This window comes from Megascapheus bottae, chromosome 15, assembly GCF_031878675.1.
Source record: "Megascapheus bottae isolate mThoBot1 chromosome 15, mThoBot2.hap1, whole genome shotgun sequence".
NCBI lineage: Eukaryota > Metazoa > Chordata > Mammalia > Rodentia > Geomyidae > Megascapheus > Megascapheus bottae.
Window position 1 is genome coordinate 42,603,248 of NC_143523.1, and position 17,048 is coordinate 42,620,295.

At 41.0% G+C, this 17,048-nt stretch overlaps 1 protein-coding gene and 1 non-coding gene across 2 annotated transcripts in view; one reads left to right on the forward strand and one right to left on the reverse strand.

The window, feature by feature from the left end:
* Stox1 (storkhead box 1) overlaps positions 1-16,350 on the forward strand; it is a 56,683-nt gene extending 40,333 nt beyond the window's left edge. Inside the window, exons 2-4 of the mRNA XM_090346454.1 lie at positions 5,811-5,963; positions 8,206-10,504; positions 16,067-16,350. Coding sequence (XP_090202580.1) covers positions 5,811-5,963; positions 8,206-10,504; positions 16,067-16,214 — 2,600 coding nt within the window. The 3' untranslated portion in view covers positions 16,215-16,350. The remainder of the gene's footprint in view (positions 1-5,810; positions 5,964-8,205; positions 10,505-16,066) is intronic.
* Positions 3,925-4,031, reverse strand: LOC150054218 (U6 spliceosomal RNA). The gene has a single exon (XR_016537967.1). It is a non-coding gene; the product is annotated as a U6 spliceosomal RNA (small nuclear RNA).
* Positions 16,351-17,048: the final 698 nt, after the last annotated feature.

The following is a 17,048-nucleotide window of genomic DNA, read 5'->3' on the forward strand; positions in this document are numbered from 1 at the left end:
AAGGAGCATAGCACAAAGGAGCACAACTGAAACAGACTTGCTGTTACTTTGAGATGTTCCCCACCGTGGTCACAAAGGTTCCCTTGTTCATGGAGTCTGCTTTCTTGCACAAAGAAAACTTGATGATTTAGGCACCTGAAGGATGTATCTTAGAAACAGAGGTGAAGGATGTGTACTTAGAAACTCTAGCTTTGTTGAGCTAAAACTTTACAGAAGAGATAAAGCAATTTAGCCCATTTTCTACAGTACAATTTGCATTTATTTACAATATAATTTGTATTAATTTTAAGGAGGAATGAAAAGGTAATTGCTCTTCCTTGCTGGCAGTATCTTAGAAAGATACATCCTTGCAAGATGGTAAGAATTTGGTCTTGGATTTTTTTTAAGTTGCTTGGGCTGAAAATTTTCTGGTTTATTTCCCCCCCCCCCTTAAATTTCTGGTTATTTTGGGCTTAAAATTTATTAATTTTTTTTCACACATTTTTAACCAAAGGCTGTGCTTTTGAGAATAAAAGCCCACTTCCATATTGAAATGTTTAAAGAGGTTCATAAGGTGAATATAGACCTCTCTCTCAGCCCCATGACAAATTTGACTTTTTTTTTCCCCTGAAACAAGGAAACAAACTAAAGGGTTGAAGAAAAATATGGGTTGTTTTAGTTCTGGCTCAGAAGTAAAATGGAAACCAGTGCTGGCTTCTGTTTCACTGATACAGAAATATGGTGCCATGACAGGTGCACATGGTAGTGTACTCATCTTCTCTATGGTCAGTCATAGGCTCAGCCCTTCACTTCTTCCCCAGTACTCGAAGGCAAGCTCCTCATTTAAAGCTTGGGACCTTCTCCCCCCTCTTATTAACTGAAGTACTTGTCCCTCTGCCATGGAGATGGGCAATCAAGATCCCATGCAAGGAAAAAAGTTCTTGGGGAGATAAGAAAAAGAGAAAAGTTTTTTTTTAAAAGAATCATTCATTTTAAGCACATAAAATACTACAGAAGCATAGTATTTAAAATTCTGCTCGATTTTTTACTTTTGCTTGTTTAAGTAAATGTCTGTTGCGGAGGTAAAAAAGAAAGGCAGAGATGGGGAGTGAAAGCAAGGCTTACTAATTACCCTTAGCTCAGAGGTGGGATTTTAAAGTGGAGTTTGAGAATGGGATTAGCCCAGTCACCACTTATCATCTAATGAAATGCTAATTAACTGAATAGCCAGGCACCCTAACTTGTGTAAGCCAGGTGAAGAGTTTATCCAGTGGAATAGTCAGCCTGCACCTGGCTGCAGAAGTACATCCTTCCAAGGCCACAGATTCCCTAGTATGCTGGATGAAGAAGCTTAAGTAAACAAGGGGACAAAACACTGATGTATAATGTCTGCTTATCAATGTCCTAGTCACAGAGATACAAACAGTACTGTTGGGTCACTTGACAGCTTTGGCAATAATAGCTCTTTACATACCTCACCCAATCCCCACCTTCCTCTTCCCACAACCATTTATTCTCCACAGCCAAGGAGGGTTAAATGCAGGGCACAGCCACATTTTCTCCACGTTTTAACATTGCTATCATCTACCACACAGAGTACTCTATAGACAGGTGGTCTCGGACATCCCCTGGGAAGTTGTTAGAAATGCAGCATCACAGGCTCTGAAGCAGAATCTACATTACAGTAGCAAGAGCCCCTGGTGATTCTCCTATGCACATTAAAGTTCTAGAAGCATGTGCTGGCCATGTTCTTCCATTCCACATTGTCCTCTGCCCTCTGAAAGCAAGGTTCAAATCATCTCCACACTCCTATTTCCTTCAGGTCTGCCTTTTCCTATTTCTTTTTAAATCAAAAAACAAAACCTTGGCTGAAACCAGAAATCTTTGAGTACATCTGATCAGAACAAGTAATTACTCAGGAAAGCAATACTCATGAAAAAGAATATGCTGGTGTGGTGGTGCATGCCTGGCCCCATCACTCCAGCATCTCAGTGAGGCAGGATTGCAAATTTGAGACCAGCCTGGGTTACGATGAGACCTGGTCTCAAAAAATAAAAACTTGAAAACAATTCAGCCTCAGCGGGTATAGGATTGAATTGGTAATACAGAAGATGGCAAAAAGTCATAGTCAAGAAAGCTGTTTCCTGACATAGAGGGGAGGGACGCAGAGTGTTGGGGGAGGAAGGCCACAGTTTCCAAATGCTGGTTCCCACATTCCCGAAACATGATTGTTTAAGTTGCAGTACAAAGAGCTCACTGCTGACTGCTTCCAAGTCTTGAGCTATCTCATTCAAATCCACAGCAGCATATGACTCACAAATGGGAACACAGCAGAATATGCATGGTCCTCCACTTCCTTCTTCTCTGACATACGGGTGCTAAAGTAGGACCTCAGGATTTTTTTTCTGGCGATACTTAGTTTTTGTCAAGCTGACTTGTGGAACATTGCCTTGCATTTATCCCTGGTTATCAAAGACCAAAATCTGGTTTGCAGGTAGCTTTTGTGTTTGTATCTCTACCTCTCTAGTTGGAAGGTATTTGGGTGAGGGAATTACAAGGTTCAAAATAGTCAATGCTTTTATGCAACTGGCTGGCAGAATTTTAGAATTCTGGAATCAAGCTTGGGTGTCAGTCCGAGGGTTGATTTTAACCTAGACAGCTGTGCTCAAAACTGGGGCTGCAATATGGTCATGACATGGCCTTTTGCTTGTATACATTGGGTTCTCTTGTGGGATAGAGGGCATGTTTTAACTCCTGTAGTTTGAAAGTTTTTAATGCTTGTCTTTGTCCTCTATTATTTTAACCATCTATATCACCTTTTCTTTTTAGGAAATTTTAGAAGCCATCTGAATAGCTTCTGCTGTCAATTTATTTCTGTGATATCTATGACAGATTTTGAGGCCTCTTTCAAAGGTCTGTTTGTTTCTTCCAAGGGCCAAGTGGTCAGCCAGTTTATCTCTGGTAGTGCCTTGAGGAGCTATAAGGTCTAAATGCCATACAAGTGGTCTAACCCCTTGAGGAGGGTCTGCATGTCTGAATCAGTTTCCTGGATTTGTACTTGGCATTTCATGAAGTCCCTAAGAACGAAGTGAGCTTCCATAGTGAGTTGGTCTTAGCTGTTCCAGTTGTCTGCTTCTGAGGAGCCAAAGCACTTGGGTGGAGGTTGCAAATCCCAAAGTAAGGGCTGAGAAATACCTCATTGGTCCAGAGTCCCTAACTTTCTCTTCCTTTTCTATTTTCTAGTATACACCTCAAGAATAGCTTCCTAAAGCCCTTTCCCTTTCATTTTCTCCTCCCTCACTTGCCCTTTCCCCAACTTTACAGAGATCAGATGACATTGCTGTATATATACCCCCACTGTTCTTGTGTTCAAGTCTCAGATAAGTACTTTCCCATTTTAAAGCTGGTACTGGTGGCTCATACCTATAATACTAGCCACTCAGGAAGTTGAGATCTGAGGATTACAGTTGGAAGCCATCCTGGGCAGGAAGCCCACGTGATACCCTTATCTCTAATTCACCACCAGAAAGTTGGAAGTGGAGCTGTGAGTCAAATGGTAGAGTGCCAATGGTGAGTAAAAAAGGTGGCAGATAGTGCCCAGGTCCTGAGATCAAGCCCCAGTACTGGTACATACACACAAAATAAAGCAAATTACTCTACCTGAACCTTTGCTACTATCTCCTTTTCCCTGTCTGCAGGGTCTTGCATTCTTACTGACTTTTGTTTTCTTCTTTCAGAATTGTATCATCTCTACTAGTCTTTCCTTCTATTCAAAGGTGCAGATATTGTTCTTTTTTTTTTTTTCTGAGAACAAATGCATTGAAGGATCATGCAATGCTGCCTGCATTAGATGCAATCTTAGGTCACAGGTCTGCACATTCCTTTGCAACAGGTCCTGTGATGGCAGAACCTTTCATCTCCCTTTTATTGTTCGCTATGATACCTAGAAATATGGAACGCTTCATGAATTTGCATGTCATCCTTGCACAGGGACCATGATAATCTTTTCTGTATCATTTCAAGTTTAGTATATGTGGTACTGAAGCAAGCACCAGACATCTTCTTGAAACATAAATTGTATTCATTACCTGACTTATGTAACTATAACCCCTCCATACATCACCTTTATAATAATTTAAAAACAAAAACAAACATAAGCACACACACACACACACACACACACACACACACACACACACTTACTTGTTCCTGCTCTTTCCTGGTTTGTAACTGATTTCACAATCAGGTGTCTTATACAAATGGTCTAGTTTTATATTTTTCCTTTTTGGCAGTAAAGCCAATTAAATTCAGGGCCTCACTCTTGCTAGGTAAGCACTCTATGACTTGGGCCATAGAAAGACTGGTGTTTTTCCATGGGAATGATTTCCTGTGTACTGCTTCCTTATCCTCACATGCCCTCCTCCTCCTCCCCCTCCTCTTTCTCCTCCTCTTCATTCTCCTCCTCCTCTTCCTCCTTCTCCTCCTCATCCTCCTCGTCCTCTTCCTCGTCCTTGTCCTCTTCTTCCTCCTCCTCCTCTTGATTGCTGTAGGTGTGGTGGGCAGAGCCCAGAGCCCAGGGATGCTGTTAGGACAGCCTTGGCAAAGAAGAATTACCTGGCCAGTATGATCAGACACTCAATTCATCCATCTTTCCCTGTAATAGCACTGAAAGTCCTGTGTCCCAAGAAAACCCTCAAGTGTTGGTTGGAACTTTTGGCTACTCAATTGCTGGTTCCAAATGTCATGTTGAATAACCTTGCTCTAAAAGGAGGATCTAATATCTTCACTTCTCGCCAACTCCCTTCTCCTTCAATGTGACCTTTAGTTTCTAGTTTTTTTTTTTTTTACTGGAAGTTAATGATTTCTTTCCATTCAAGAAATACAATAACCTTTCTGATTCTTCCAAGCATTGACTTGCCATTCATTGTAGTGTGTGTGTGCAAGCCTGCGCACGTGTGTGAAACCCAGGGCCTGGTACATGCTAGGGAAGCTCTCTACTTCTGAGTTATACCCCTAGTTGTCCCCTCCCTTCCTTTTAAATATAGACAATATGACCTGGCTTACATTCCCAGCCTTATTTCCACCTTACCTATAAAACTCCCCATGATAAGGAGTATAATGGTGAGAATATTGGACTAGGAGTTGAAGATCCGTCTATCTATTCATCCATCCATCCATCCAATCTTTGTTTATATTTTTGTGCTATACTGACGCTTGAACTCAGGATCTCACACTGTTGCTCAGTTGTTTTTCATTTGCTCGAGGCTGATGCTCTACCACTTGAGCCACACCCCCCTTCCCGTATTTTTGCTGATTAATTGGAGACAGAGTCCCATGGACTTTTACCTGAGATGGCTTCAAACTGAATCCTCAGATCTCAGCCTCCTTAGTAGCTAGGATTATAGGTGTGAACTATCAGTGCCTGGTTATTTTGCTTTTAAACTTAAAACAATTACTTGAATGTTTCATAACTTTACGTATCTTAAGGGGGTAGTATTGCCACCTCTTTTCTCAGATAGCTACCATGAAAATGTGTATATTTTGAGTGACCTGAACTGCTGTGTAACTATGTTTGATCTCCTGAATTCTTTCATATGGAAATTTACTGTCTTGCTTGGAGAGTAGTAAAAGATCCTACACATTTAACAAAAGTATAGACCATAATGTAAACCTTTTCTTCTATTGTACATGTCATCTCAACAGACTGAGTAAAGACTGATGAAAGAAGAGCAATTCCACCTTCTATTCTGTATAACTATTTTTGGTTTCCTAGTTTTCGACATTTCCTATTGTCAGATTTATCACCTACACTTTTTAAAATCTCTATTTAGGTGATGTTTTTCCAGTGCAAATGACCCCCATAGATCAGTCTCAGTTTGTGCCCTTGGCTGAAGTTGTTTGCTGTGCTATATCTGATATGAATGCAGCTCAGATTGTAGTATCACAGGAATCACTTTTGGAGCATTTGAGGAGGCATTATCCAGGTAAGCAGTTTTATTTTTCTCTTTGTAGTATATGTACTTGGTTTCTGTTTATAATCTTAGACACAGATACACTGGGTGGTATCCATATTTTATTCTATAGAGCCTTGTCAGAACTTTGCCAGAAAAAAGTCCTGCCTCAACAGATTCCATAAAGATGTTTCCTTTACTTTCCAAATAAACTCAAAAGTAAATAAGTGCTTATGGAACTAAGACTTTAAAAGTGGAATGAAGAAAAAAAGTTCTTCTCTTCCTAATTCCCATTTTTATACTGCCACTTCTTAGATGTGGCAGTTGTATTTTTTGTAGTTCTTATTTATGCTATTATAAATTGTATTTTTTTTTTGTGGGAAGGGCAGTGCTAAGGTTTAAATATAGGGCTTAAAGATTGTTAGTCAGGCACTGTACCACTTGAATCACTTTTCAACACCAATATATTGTATCTGAATATATAAAATGTTAATTTATACATATCCCTTTTATAACAAATTGAATCATTCTGTATATTGTGCTTTTCCTTAGAAAAATTGAAGTCATGAGACAGTGCCTTTTAATTTTTTCCATATTTGCTTATCTAGAGTGGTTTCCAACCAGGTGAGGTGGCTAAATCCTGTAACCTTAGCTACTTAGAAGGCTGAGATGAGAAGGGTGCAGGTTTGAGGCCACCTTAGGCGAAAAGTTTGCAATACCCAGTTTTAATCAACGGTGGTGGGTATATGCCTGTCATCCTAACTACATAAAAAAGTATAAATAGAATCGTGGTCCCACACTATTTGAAAAATAAGGCAAAAGGGTCTGGAGGATATCAGGCACTATGGGTTCAGACTTATAATCATAGCTACTCAGAAGGTTGAGATCTGGGGCTCCAGGTTTGAAGCCAATCTGGGCAGAAAAGGCTGAGATTCATCTCCAATAAACTACCCAAGAGTTGGAAGTGGAGCTGTGGAGTATGAGCTCAAGTGGTAGAAGCCTTGAATAAAAAGAAGCTCAAGGATAGTCCCCAGGCCCTGAGTTGAAGCACCTGGTCTGGCATAGGAAAGCTGGGGTAGTGCCTGATTTGTAACCTCAGAATCCTAAGTTCAAATCCTAGCACTGATGAATAAACAAACAATGCTTCCTTAAGCTGCATTCCCACCTACTCAGAAGGGTCATGGTGCAATGCAGGAAGCCTGACTAGAGTTTAATAAAATCCATCTCAACAAACGAAAAGCCAGAGAGGTGGCTCACACTTGTTTTCTTTATAATCTCAGCTACACAAGAATAGGAGAAGTAAGATACAGGCTGACCTGGATAAAAACACAATACCCTACCTGAAAAATAACTAAAGTGAAAAGGGGAGGGGTGTATGGCTGTAGTAGTTAAGTACTATGTTAGCAAATATGAGTCCCTGAGCTCAAAGCTCAGTATTGGGGATAAAAAGAACATTTCAACAATTTACTTTTGAGTACTAAGGTTTGAACCTCGGACTTCATGCTTGTGAGGCATGCACTCTAACATTGGTCACATCTTTATTCCTCAAGTTCAAAATGGATTTGTAGTTGAGTGATTTTTTTTTTTCTTTAAACACTAACCTAATCATATGCCTTTTTTGTTGTTGTTGTTGTTCGGGATAATGTATAGAGGGGTTACAGTTACATTCGTCAGGTAATAGGTGCATTAGTTTTCACACATTGATATCCCTTCATATGTCTTTTTAGGAAAAACTTATATAGCTATTGTTTAAGTAAATTACGAATCTTATTTTTTGGCACTTTATGTTGCAATCAAACCAATGGCTTGATCTCAACTTTCTCACTCTGCTTTTTTTTTTTTTTTTGTCCATGGATGGTGTTTTACCACTTGAGCCACACCTCCACTTCAAACTGTTATCCTCAGATCTTATCCTCCTGAGTAGCTAGGATTACAGGCGTGAGCCCTTAGCACCAGGTACCTTTTTTTTTTTTTTTTTTGGTTTGGTCATAGGACTTGAACTCTGGGCCTAGGCATTGTCCCGAGCTCTTTAGCTCAAGGCTATTGCTCTACCCCTTGAGCCAAAGAGTGACTTCCTGTTTTCTAGTGGTTAATTGGAAATAAGAGTCTCACTGACTTTAGTACCCAATCTGACTTTGAATCTCTATCTTCAGATCTCAGCCTCTTGAGTAGCTAGGATTACAGGCGTGAGCCACCGTGCCTCGCTAACACCAGGTACTTCTTAAAATGTTTCTTATTCAAACATCTGCTGATGTTACATACTTGTCTGTTTTAGGAATTGCACTTCCATCCCAGGATATTCTATACACCACTCTAGGATCTCTGATTCAAGAAAGGAAGATTTACCACACCGGAGAAGGATACTTCATAGTTACACCTCAGACTTATTTCATCACAAATACAAATTACCAGGAAAATAAGAGAACACTTCTGTCAGAAGAAGGTTGCCTGGTGCCTACTTCTGTGACCTGTCTGGTAAACATGGGGAACTGTGTAGAGTTGGCCCAGGCTGCCCCCATCTCCCATTGTCCTTCTTGCCAGTGTTTTTCTGACATGTGCTTTCAAGTTATCGAAAATCCAACAAGTGCTGCAGAAGTGACTAGCAAAGGCCAGAAAAGTCTAGGGGAATCTGTACTTTTAGTTCAGAACCAGGCAGTTTCAGCATCTGAAGACACTCACATGTGTGAGAGCCCCAAACCTTTACCACACACGAAAGACAAAGAAAAAGGCAGAAAATTTGGCTTTAGTGTCTTATGGCGCAGTATATCCCGAAAGGAGAAGCCCAAAACAGAGCATAGCAGCTTCTCGGCACAGTTCCCTCCCAAGGAATGGCCTGTCCGGGATGAAGATAACTTGGACAATCTTCCCCGAGATGTTGAACATGAGATAATCAAAAGAATTAACCCTGTGCTGACTGTTGACAACTTAATCAAACACACCCTCCTAATGCAAAAACATGAGGAGCAGAAAAAATATAATAGCCAGGGCACTTCCACGGATAGGCTGACCGCCAGGCCTAAATGTCCTTCGAAAGAGGGAGTAACAAGAAGGCATGGTCGGTCAGCAAAGCCTCGTAGGCAGGGACATTCTCGTAGGGACAGACACAAAGCCCTGAACCAGGGAAGCATTAGACTGGAGAAGCACCCCAGGGATCCTGCTGCCCAGCCCCCCTCCAGGATTAAAAGTCCCAATGAAGGAGAGGTTCAGAAACAGCCTGCTGAGAACTCAGAGGTGCTGGGATCCCACTTGATTTACAAAAAGCGAATCAGTAATCCTTTCCAAGGCTTGTCTCGCAGAGGGAGCCCAGTAACCACCAGGCACAACATTCACAAGACGAGTGATCTAAAACCTACTCAGACTGGACTAAAGGAAAAGCCTTTCCAAAGGACCAGGTCTTTGGATTCCTCAGGAATCTTTGCTCATGAAGTCCAGCAGCCATCTGCTGAGCAATGCTATGATAAACAGAAAGCAGAATCCATTTATATGACTGACTCTACTGTTCAGACTGGTGCGGATGACTTCAGAGGTGGTCCGTTAAATTACCCTCAAGATGGTGCTTCACAAAAGGACAGTCATTGCTGTTCTGTTAGAGAGAGCATATTGAGATGTGATATCTCTAGCGGAGGAAACAAGGAAATGCCTGAAGTCTTGAGGAAAAGCCACTTGGACAACTTAGGAGAGGTGAAAGAAACACAGCATATGCTCCCATCACAAGGTTCCTCTTTAGACCTGACACCCTCCACTTGTAGATTAATTGACAAAACAACACATCAATTTCAAAACCTTGGCTTTTTAGACTACCCAGTTGGTGAGAGCCCTTTGAGACGGGGCAGAGACTCGGAGGAGCTAATGAGAAAGGCATTTATCCCAGAGGCAGAGACTGTGAGTCTAGAAAATGAAGGGCTTTCTGATGCTGGTCATGTCTTATATCCTGATAAAGTGGAGGATGATGATGGGGCCTGCAGTTCATTATACCTAGAGGACGACGACTTCTCTGAGGACGACTTGCATCAAATGCTGCCTGAACATACTCAGTATACCTTTGCAGGTGGAAGCAAGTGGAATCATTCAGGAAAGCCAAAAATGGCTGAGAGACCTCTGACTGAGTATACTATCAAAATGGGTAGGATTGAGCATGAGGTGCTTAAAAGAAATGAATGTTACACACCCACAGGGCTGTTTATAAACCCAGGTGAAAGCCCCGATCTTAATCTCTCTGAGGAAAGTTGTGTCCTAAATTTAGGGAGGCAGATTAGTTTTAACTATGAAGAAGAATCTAACATTGCTAAATGTATACAGTCCTCAGCACCTACGGATAGTTTCTTAGATTATTATAGCACTAGGAAAACTAGTTCTGACATTAAAACACTACAGGACTCTGTTGCTGACACCGGAAAGAAACCAGTTAGCTGGAGTCAGAGCCTGAGGAATCAGGAATTGAGAAAACATTTCACACAAAAGTTAGAACTTTTCAATATGCCAGTGCTGGCTCGGAATATCCAGCAGGAACTTAATCACTCGGAAGGCACAGAAAACCACAGCATGGCAGGAGATAGTGGAATAGATTCTCCAAGGTAAGTGCACATAAAAGTGTCTAATTGGCCACTTTCTCCAGGGAGCTGTTAAACTCAAGGGTATATAGTGAATTGCCTAGTGAGAGACTGGGGAATATACTGCTATACTGGTTAAAAAAAAAAAAGCCATCCTTTTTTGAATAATTTAAAGTTACAATCAGATCGCAGCTAATAGGATAGAGTTCGTTTTTAATGTTAACCAAGTTTTGTTGGTCCAAAATCTTGAATTCTTTCTTTTTCTTTTCTTTCTTTTTTTTTTTTTTTTTGTCAGTCCTGGGCTTGAGATCAGGGCCTGAACCCTGCCCTTGGACTTTCTCAAGGCTAGAACTCTACCACTTGAGCCTCAGCACCATTTCCAGCCTTTTTCCTATGTATGTGGTACCAAGGAATTGAACCCAGGTCTTTGTCTTTGTGCATGCTAGGCAAATCTTTTTTTTTTTTTTTTGCCAGTCCTGGGCTTGAGCTCAGGGCCTGAGCACTGTCCTTGGACTTTCTCAAGGCTAGAGCTCTACCACTTGACCTCAGCACCACTTCCGGCTTTTTTCTATGTATGTGGTACTGAGGAATCGAACCCGGGTCTTCATGCAAGCTAGGCAAGCACTTTAACCACTAGGCCAAACTCCCCGCCCCATAGGCAAATCTTGAATTATTTCTAAATTACAAATTTACCAAGAACTTTGTGAATTAAGGTTGGAAATTTTCTACTTGCATTCCTGACTCTATACAGGCTGAAAAAGAGTTATGACTATTTTCCACTAATGTTTTCCCCTTCAATTTGCTTAAATAACATTGTTCAGATTTATAAGAGCAATATATTCATAACAGGACATTTAAGAAGTACTGAGGGCTAGGGTATAAGCTCGGTGGTAGAGTACATGCTTAGTAGGAATGAGGCTCTACCAAATTTTTTTTAAAAAATGCCTTTAAGGATTCTGCTACTTGAAAAAATCCTTTCTCGCCAGGCATTGTGGCTCACATCTGTAATCCTAGCTGTTCAGGCCGCTGAGATCCGACGATCCTGGTTCAAAGCCAGCCTGGGCACTAAAGTCTGTGAGACTCATCTCCAATTAATCACTACAAAACAGGAAGTCATACTGTGGCTCCAGGGGATAGCACCCAGGCCCAGCGGTAGGGTGGTAGCCTTGAGCTGAAGAGCTCAGAGATAGCGCCCAGGCCCAGAGTTCAAGCCCCACAACTGACCAAAAAGTAAAAAAATCCTTTCTTCTTTGATTCATTTATAACACTTCAGTCTAAATATATAAATATGCATATTTTGTCTATTGGGCTCATTATTACAAATTTGCATTTTTTCCAATTAATAGTTCATCATGGAATTAGTTATTAGTTTTAAAAAATAGACATGGTAAGATTTGGTGTAGGTGCTTATTAATTTTTTATTATATAAAATTACTGTATATGAAACAAAAAAAGCAAAACCAGGGCTAGAGTCAACATTCCCTAACCCTTTTCAATGAATTGACAAATGAAAATTCTGTTAGCTTGTATAACTTTTTCCCATGCATTTATGACAAAAATACACACACACACACACACACTCACATTCACAGCTATGCCTGTCTTTCTTGTTTTTGCTTTTTTGACTTGTCATGGTTAACTTTTGTTATTTGTTTTGCCAGTCCTGGGGCTTGAACTCAGGGCCTGGATACTGCCTTCAGACACTTTTTGCTCAAAGCTAGCGCTCTGCCACTTGAGCCACAGTGCCATTTTCGGCTTTCTCTGTGTATGTGGTACCAAGGAATGGAACCTAGGACTTTCATGTATGCTAGGCAAACACTCTACAACTAGGCTGAGCTCCTGGCCCCTTGTTTTGTTTTGTTTTTTTTTTGCCAGTCCTGGGCTTGAGCTCAGGGTCTGAGCACTGTCCTTGGACTTTCTCAAGGCTAGAGCTCTACCACTTGAGCCTCAGGACCATTTCCGGCTTTTTTCTATGTATGTGGTACCAAGGAATCGAACCCGGGTCTTTGTGCATGCTAGGCAAGCATGCTACCACTAGGCCAAACTCCCAGCCCCCTTGTTTTGTTTTTAATCAGTCCTGGGGCTTCAACTCAGGGCCTAGGAACTGCCCTTGGATTTTTTCAAGGCTAGCCCTCTACCACTTGAGCCACATGCTCCCGGTCCTTAGTTAACTTTTTCGGAGATAGGAATTTACTCTGGAACTCACGCTGGTCTCAAGCATGTGAAACCAGCCTGTCTTGGCCTCACAAATGCTGAATGTCCTGGTTTCTCTCCTTTTATGAAAAATTGGGATTTTGCTATTGTGGTTCCAGTTTTATTGATTTATATACTTTTGTGCTGGTACCGGGGTTTGAACTCAGGGCCTTGTGCTCTTTTTTGCTCATGGCTGTCTACCACTTGAGTCATGCCTCCAGTCCAGCGTTCTATGTTTAATTGGAGGTAATAGTGTTGGGCTTTTCTGCTAGGCTGGCTTCAAACACAGATTCTCCAGGTTTCAGCTTCCTGAGTAGCTAGGATTATAGGTTTGAGTGACAGGCCCCTGGAATCTATTATGTTTTCTGTCTAACATTTACGGATTTTTTTTTTCTGCAAGTCCTGGACTTGAGCTCAGGGCCTGAGCGCTGTCCTTGGGCTTTCTCAAGGCTAGAGCTCTACCACATGAGCCTCAGCACCACTCCCGGCTTTTTTCTATATATGTGGTACTGAGGAATCGAACCTGGGTCTTCGTGCATGCTAGGCAAGCACTCTACCACTAGGCCAAACTCCCGGCCCCAGATTTCTAATTTTTTGATATTATAAACCTAGAGTTTTTTGTCTATGTGTGTGCCAGTACTGCGACTTGAACTCAGGGCATTATAACTGGTACTCTTATCAGTTGTGTCTCCAGTCCAGCTTTTTGCTGGTGAATTGGAGGTAAGAATCTTGTGTATTTTTCTGCCCAGTCTGACACCACCAACTATAGTCAACTATTTTTGCATATAAATGTGACAAACTTGCGGTTACTCTATTTTTTATTTATTTATTTTTTTGCCAGTCCTGGGCTTGAGCTCAGGGCCTGAGCACTGTCCTTGGACTTTCTCAAGGCTAGAGCTCTACCACTTGAGCCTCAGCACCACTTCCGGCTTTTTTCTATGTATGTGGTACCGAGGAATCGAACCCTGCTCTTCATGCATGCTAGGCAAGCACTTTAACCACTAGGCCAAACTCCCGGCCCTATTTTTTATTTTTTTAATTTTTTTTTTTGCCAGTTCTAGGCCTTGAACTCAAGGCCTGAGCATTGTCCTAAGCTTTCTCAAGGCTAGAGCTCTACCACTTGAGCCACAGCACCACTTCCAGTGGTTTTCTATGTTTGTGGTACTGAGGAATCGAACCCATATCTTCCTGCATGCTAGGCAAGCAACTCTACCACTAGGCCAAACTCCCGGCCCTCTGTATTTTTCAATACATTGCTTTCTCCTGTTTGTTATTATTGTTGTGTACAATAAAGGAGATGGAATCCAAGGCCTTGCACATCTCAGGCAAGCACTCTACCACTGAGCCACACCTTATTCCCTTACTTCCTCTGCCCCCTTTAGTGTGTGTGTGTGTGTGTGTGTGTGTGTGTGTGTGTGTGTGTGTGTGTGATGGGGATGGGCATGGTACTGTACTGGGGGATGAACTCAGGGCCTGGGCTCTCTCACTTAGCTTTTTCAATCAAGGCCGATGCTCTACCATGTGAGACACAGTTCCATTTCCAGCTTTTTACTGGTTAATTGGAGATCAGGGTCTCACAGATGTTTCCTTCACTTCAAGCCTGGATTTTCAGATCACAGCCTCTTGCATAGCTAGGATTACAGATGTGACCCACTGGTACCTGGCTCATACTAAACTTTTTTTTCTTTTTTGATCATGGGTCATGAACTCAGAACCTGGGCACTATCTCTGAGCTCTTTTGCTGAAGGCTAGTGTTGTTCTACCTTGAGTCACAGCACCACTTCTGGATTTTAAGTCGTTAATTTAAGAATCTCCTGGGAACTTTTCTGGCTTGATCCCCAGATCTCAGCCTCCTGAGTAGCTAGGTTTATAGGCCTGAGCCTCCAGTGCCTGGCCTTTAAAACATCGCTCTAAAGTAAAAGTGACAGCATACAGTAATTCTTTCAGTATTATAAAAGCAAACCAAACCACAGATTAGGGAAATTACTCCTTTATGGACAATTGAAAATTTTAATTAGCAAAATCCTTTTTAAAAATTGTTTGGATTGGGGTTAGAGGCAGGGCTCTGTTGGTAGAGTGCCAGCCAAGGAGCAAAGTGTAAGGTACAGAGTTCAAGTACCAGTCTTGAGAAAAAGTGTAAATTCTTTATAACTGTCAAACATATGTGGAAATAAGTGCGATGGGTAAAGGCTGTGCACATTCTCATGCTTGTAGCTCCAACTACTTAGGAGGTGGGGTTCAAGAGAGTTCAGGACGGTCTGAGCGTTACTAATAGCATCATCCCTACTCTCTCAACAAGCCAGTTAGCCCCAGGGGTTCCAACTTGTAATTCCCTACTACAACTAACTCGACTCCTAAATGTTTAATTACGTTTTGGAAACTTTTAATAAAAATGTACAGCATTTCTATGGAGCCCTTTGATCAAGTGAATATATAACTGGATTTCAGTCCAGGCTACCTTGAAAAACAACCAAAGCAGAAGGGAGTAGGTGTGGGGCTCAAAGCCCTGAGTTCAAATCCTAGTACCACTATATGAAATAAATAACAGGGTTGGGATGTGACTCAGTGGTGGAGTGCGTGCTTCGTGAAGAGGTTGAAGCAAGGCCTATGTGGGTAGCTAGGGAACAGAGTTTACAGCTCCTGTGAAAAGAACATTATCAATGTGAAAAATGCAATAGTTTGCATTTTCCTCTTCTCAGAATAGTAAGTTAAAATAGTAAGATATCCCTAATGGCCACTTTGCATGTATAGAAGAGTTTTTCAGAGAATTCACTTTTCCTGACTAGAGTATACTTGATATTGAATCTGAAAACTTTTTTTTTTTTTTTTTTGCCGATCATGGGCTTGAGCTCAGGGCCTGAGCACTGTCCTTGGACTTCCTCAAGGTTAGAGCTCTACCACTTGAGCCTCAGCACCACTTCAGGCTTTTTTTTTTTTTCTATGTATGTGGTACCGAGGAATCGAACCCGGGTCTTCATGCATGCTAGGCAAGCACTTTAACCACTAGGCCAAACTCCCGGCCCTGAAAACTTCTTTGAAAGATGTCAAATATTGAGATGCTATAGGGTAGCCTTTACAATGTGAAGAGCACTTTACATTTCCAAAGTTTTAACTTATTTGATAAATTGTACCTTAGTACAATTGGTAAATGTCACTTAAGGTTAATGGAGTTTGACCTCCATATGTACGTTAGTACATTTATCATTTAAATTAACCTTCAGAGTAAATGAAAGAGGACTGGTGCCTGCCTCAAGTGGTAGAGTACTTGCCTAGCAAGTGTGTGTTCATGAGTTCAATTCCCAGTACCTACAGTGTAAATAAAATTATCATAGTTTGAATAGTATCCCATATACCTTTTGAAGACGATAATTCTTTCATTTTTAATATCTATAGGACACAGAGTCTGACATCTAATATTTCAGTCAGTTTGGATGAATTTAAAAGACGACAGAATTTTCAGAAGAAATTTGAAGGCACAAGGAACAGTCAGATACGCACATCTAATTCCTTACTACAACTAACTCCAGTCATAAATGTTTAATTACATTTTGGAAACTTTTTATAAAAATGTACAGTGTTACTATGAGGCCTTTTGATTAAAAGACTACATAATAATTCTCTAAAGCCACACATATAGTCTATTAACCTTATTACATTCTAATTATTGACTTTTTTCCTTTATGATGTTTTAAAGCAGTTTTTTGTATTTACTAGGAATTTATCAGGAGCATATAGATTGTTTGCAATAAAAAATGAATTCATTGGTCTTTTCCCAATTAAATGTCTTCAATTTTTATTCGTTTCTCAAATGCATAGTATGTAAATTTACTACTCAGGAGTAAGTAACTATCTACCCTAATACTGAATCTGTAAGTTATTGGAATTTTACCAGATACAAGCATAAAATTCTGAAAAACTGTGTTTTATGGATTGAGCAGATACTTTATCTTAAACATCAACAAGAATATATATGTTGCCTACTTTTTCCAATCATTGCTTCCAGATCTTCTCTTCAGCCAACTTGAAAGTGAACCAAGTGGCCACAAATGTGATAGATTGGGAAGTGTTAACAACACCTGCTACAATAGATGTTTGGTTCCTCCTCCATTTTAGGTTCTTCCTATAGCCTGACTTTCAGTGAAACATCAAATAATGGAGACAAAAGGACAGCAGAGGGGCCGGGAGTTTGGCTTAGTGGTAGAGTGCTTGCCTAGCATGCACGAAGACCCAGGTTCGATTCCTCGGTACCACATACATAGAAAAAAGCTGGAAGTGGTGCTGAGGCTCAAGTGGTAGAGCTCTAGCCTTGAGAAAGTCCAAGGACAGCGCTCAGGCCCTGAGCCCAAGCCCAAGACTGGCAAAAAAAAAAAAAAAA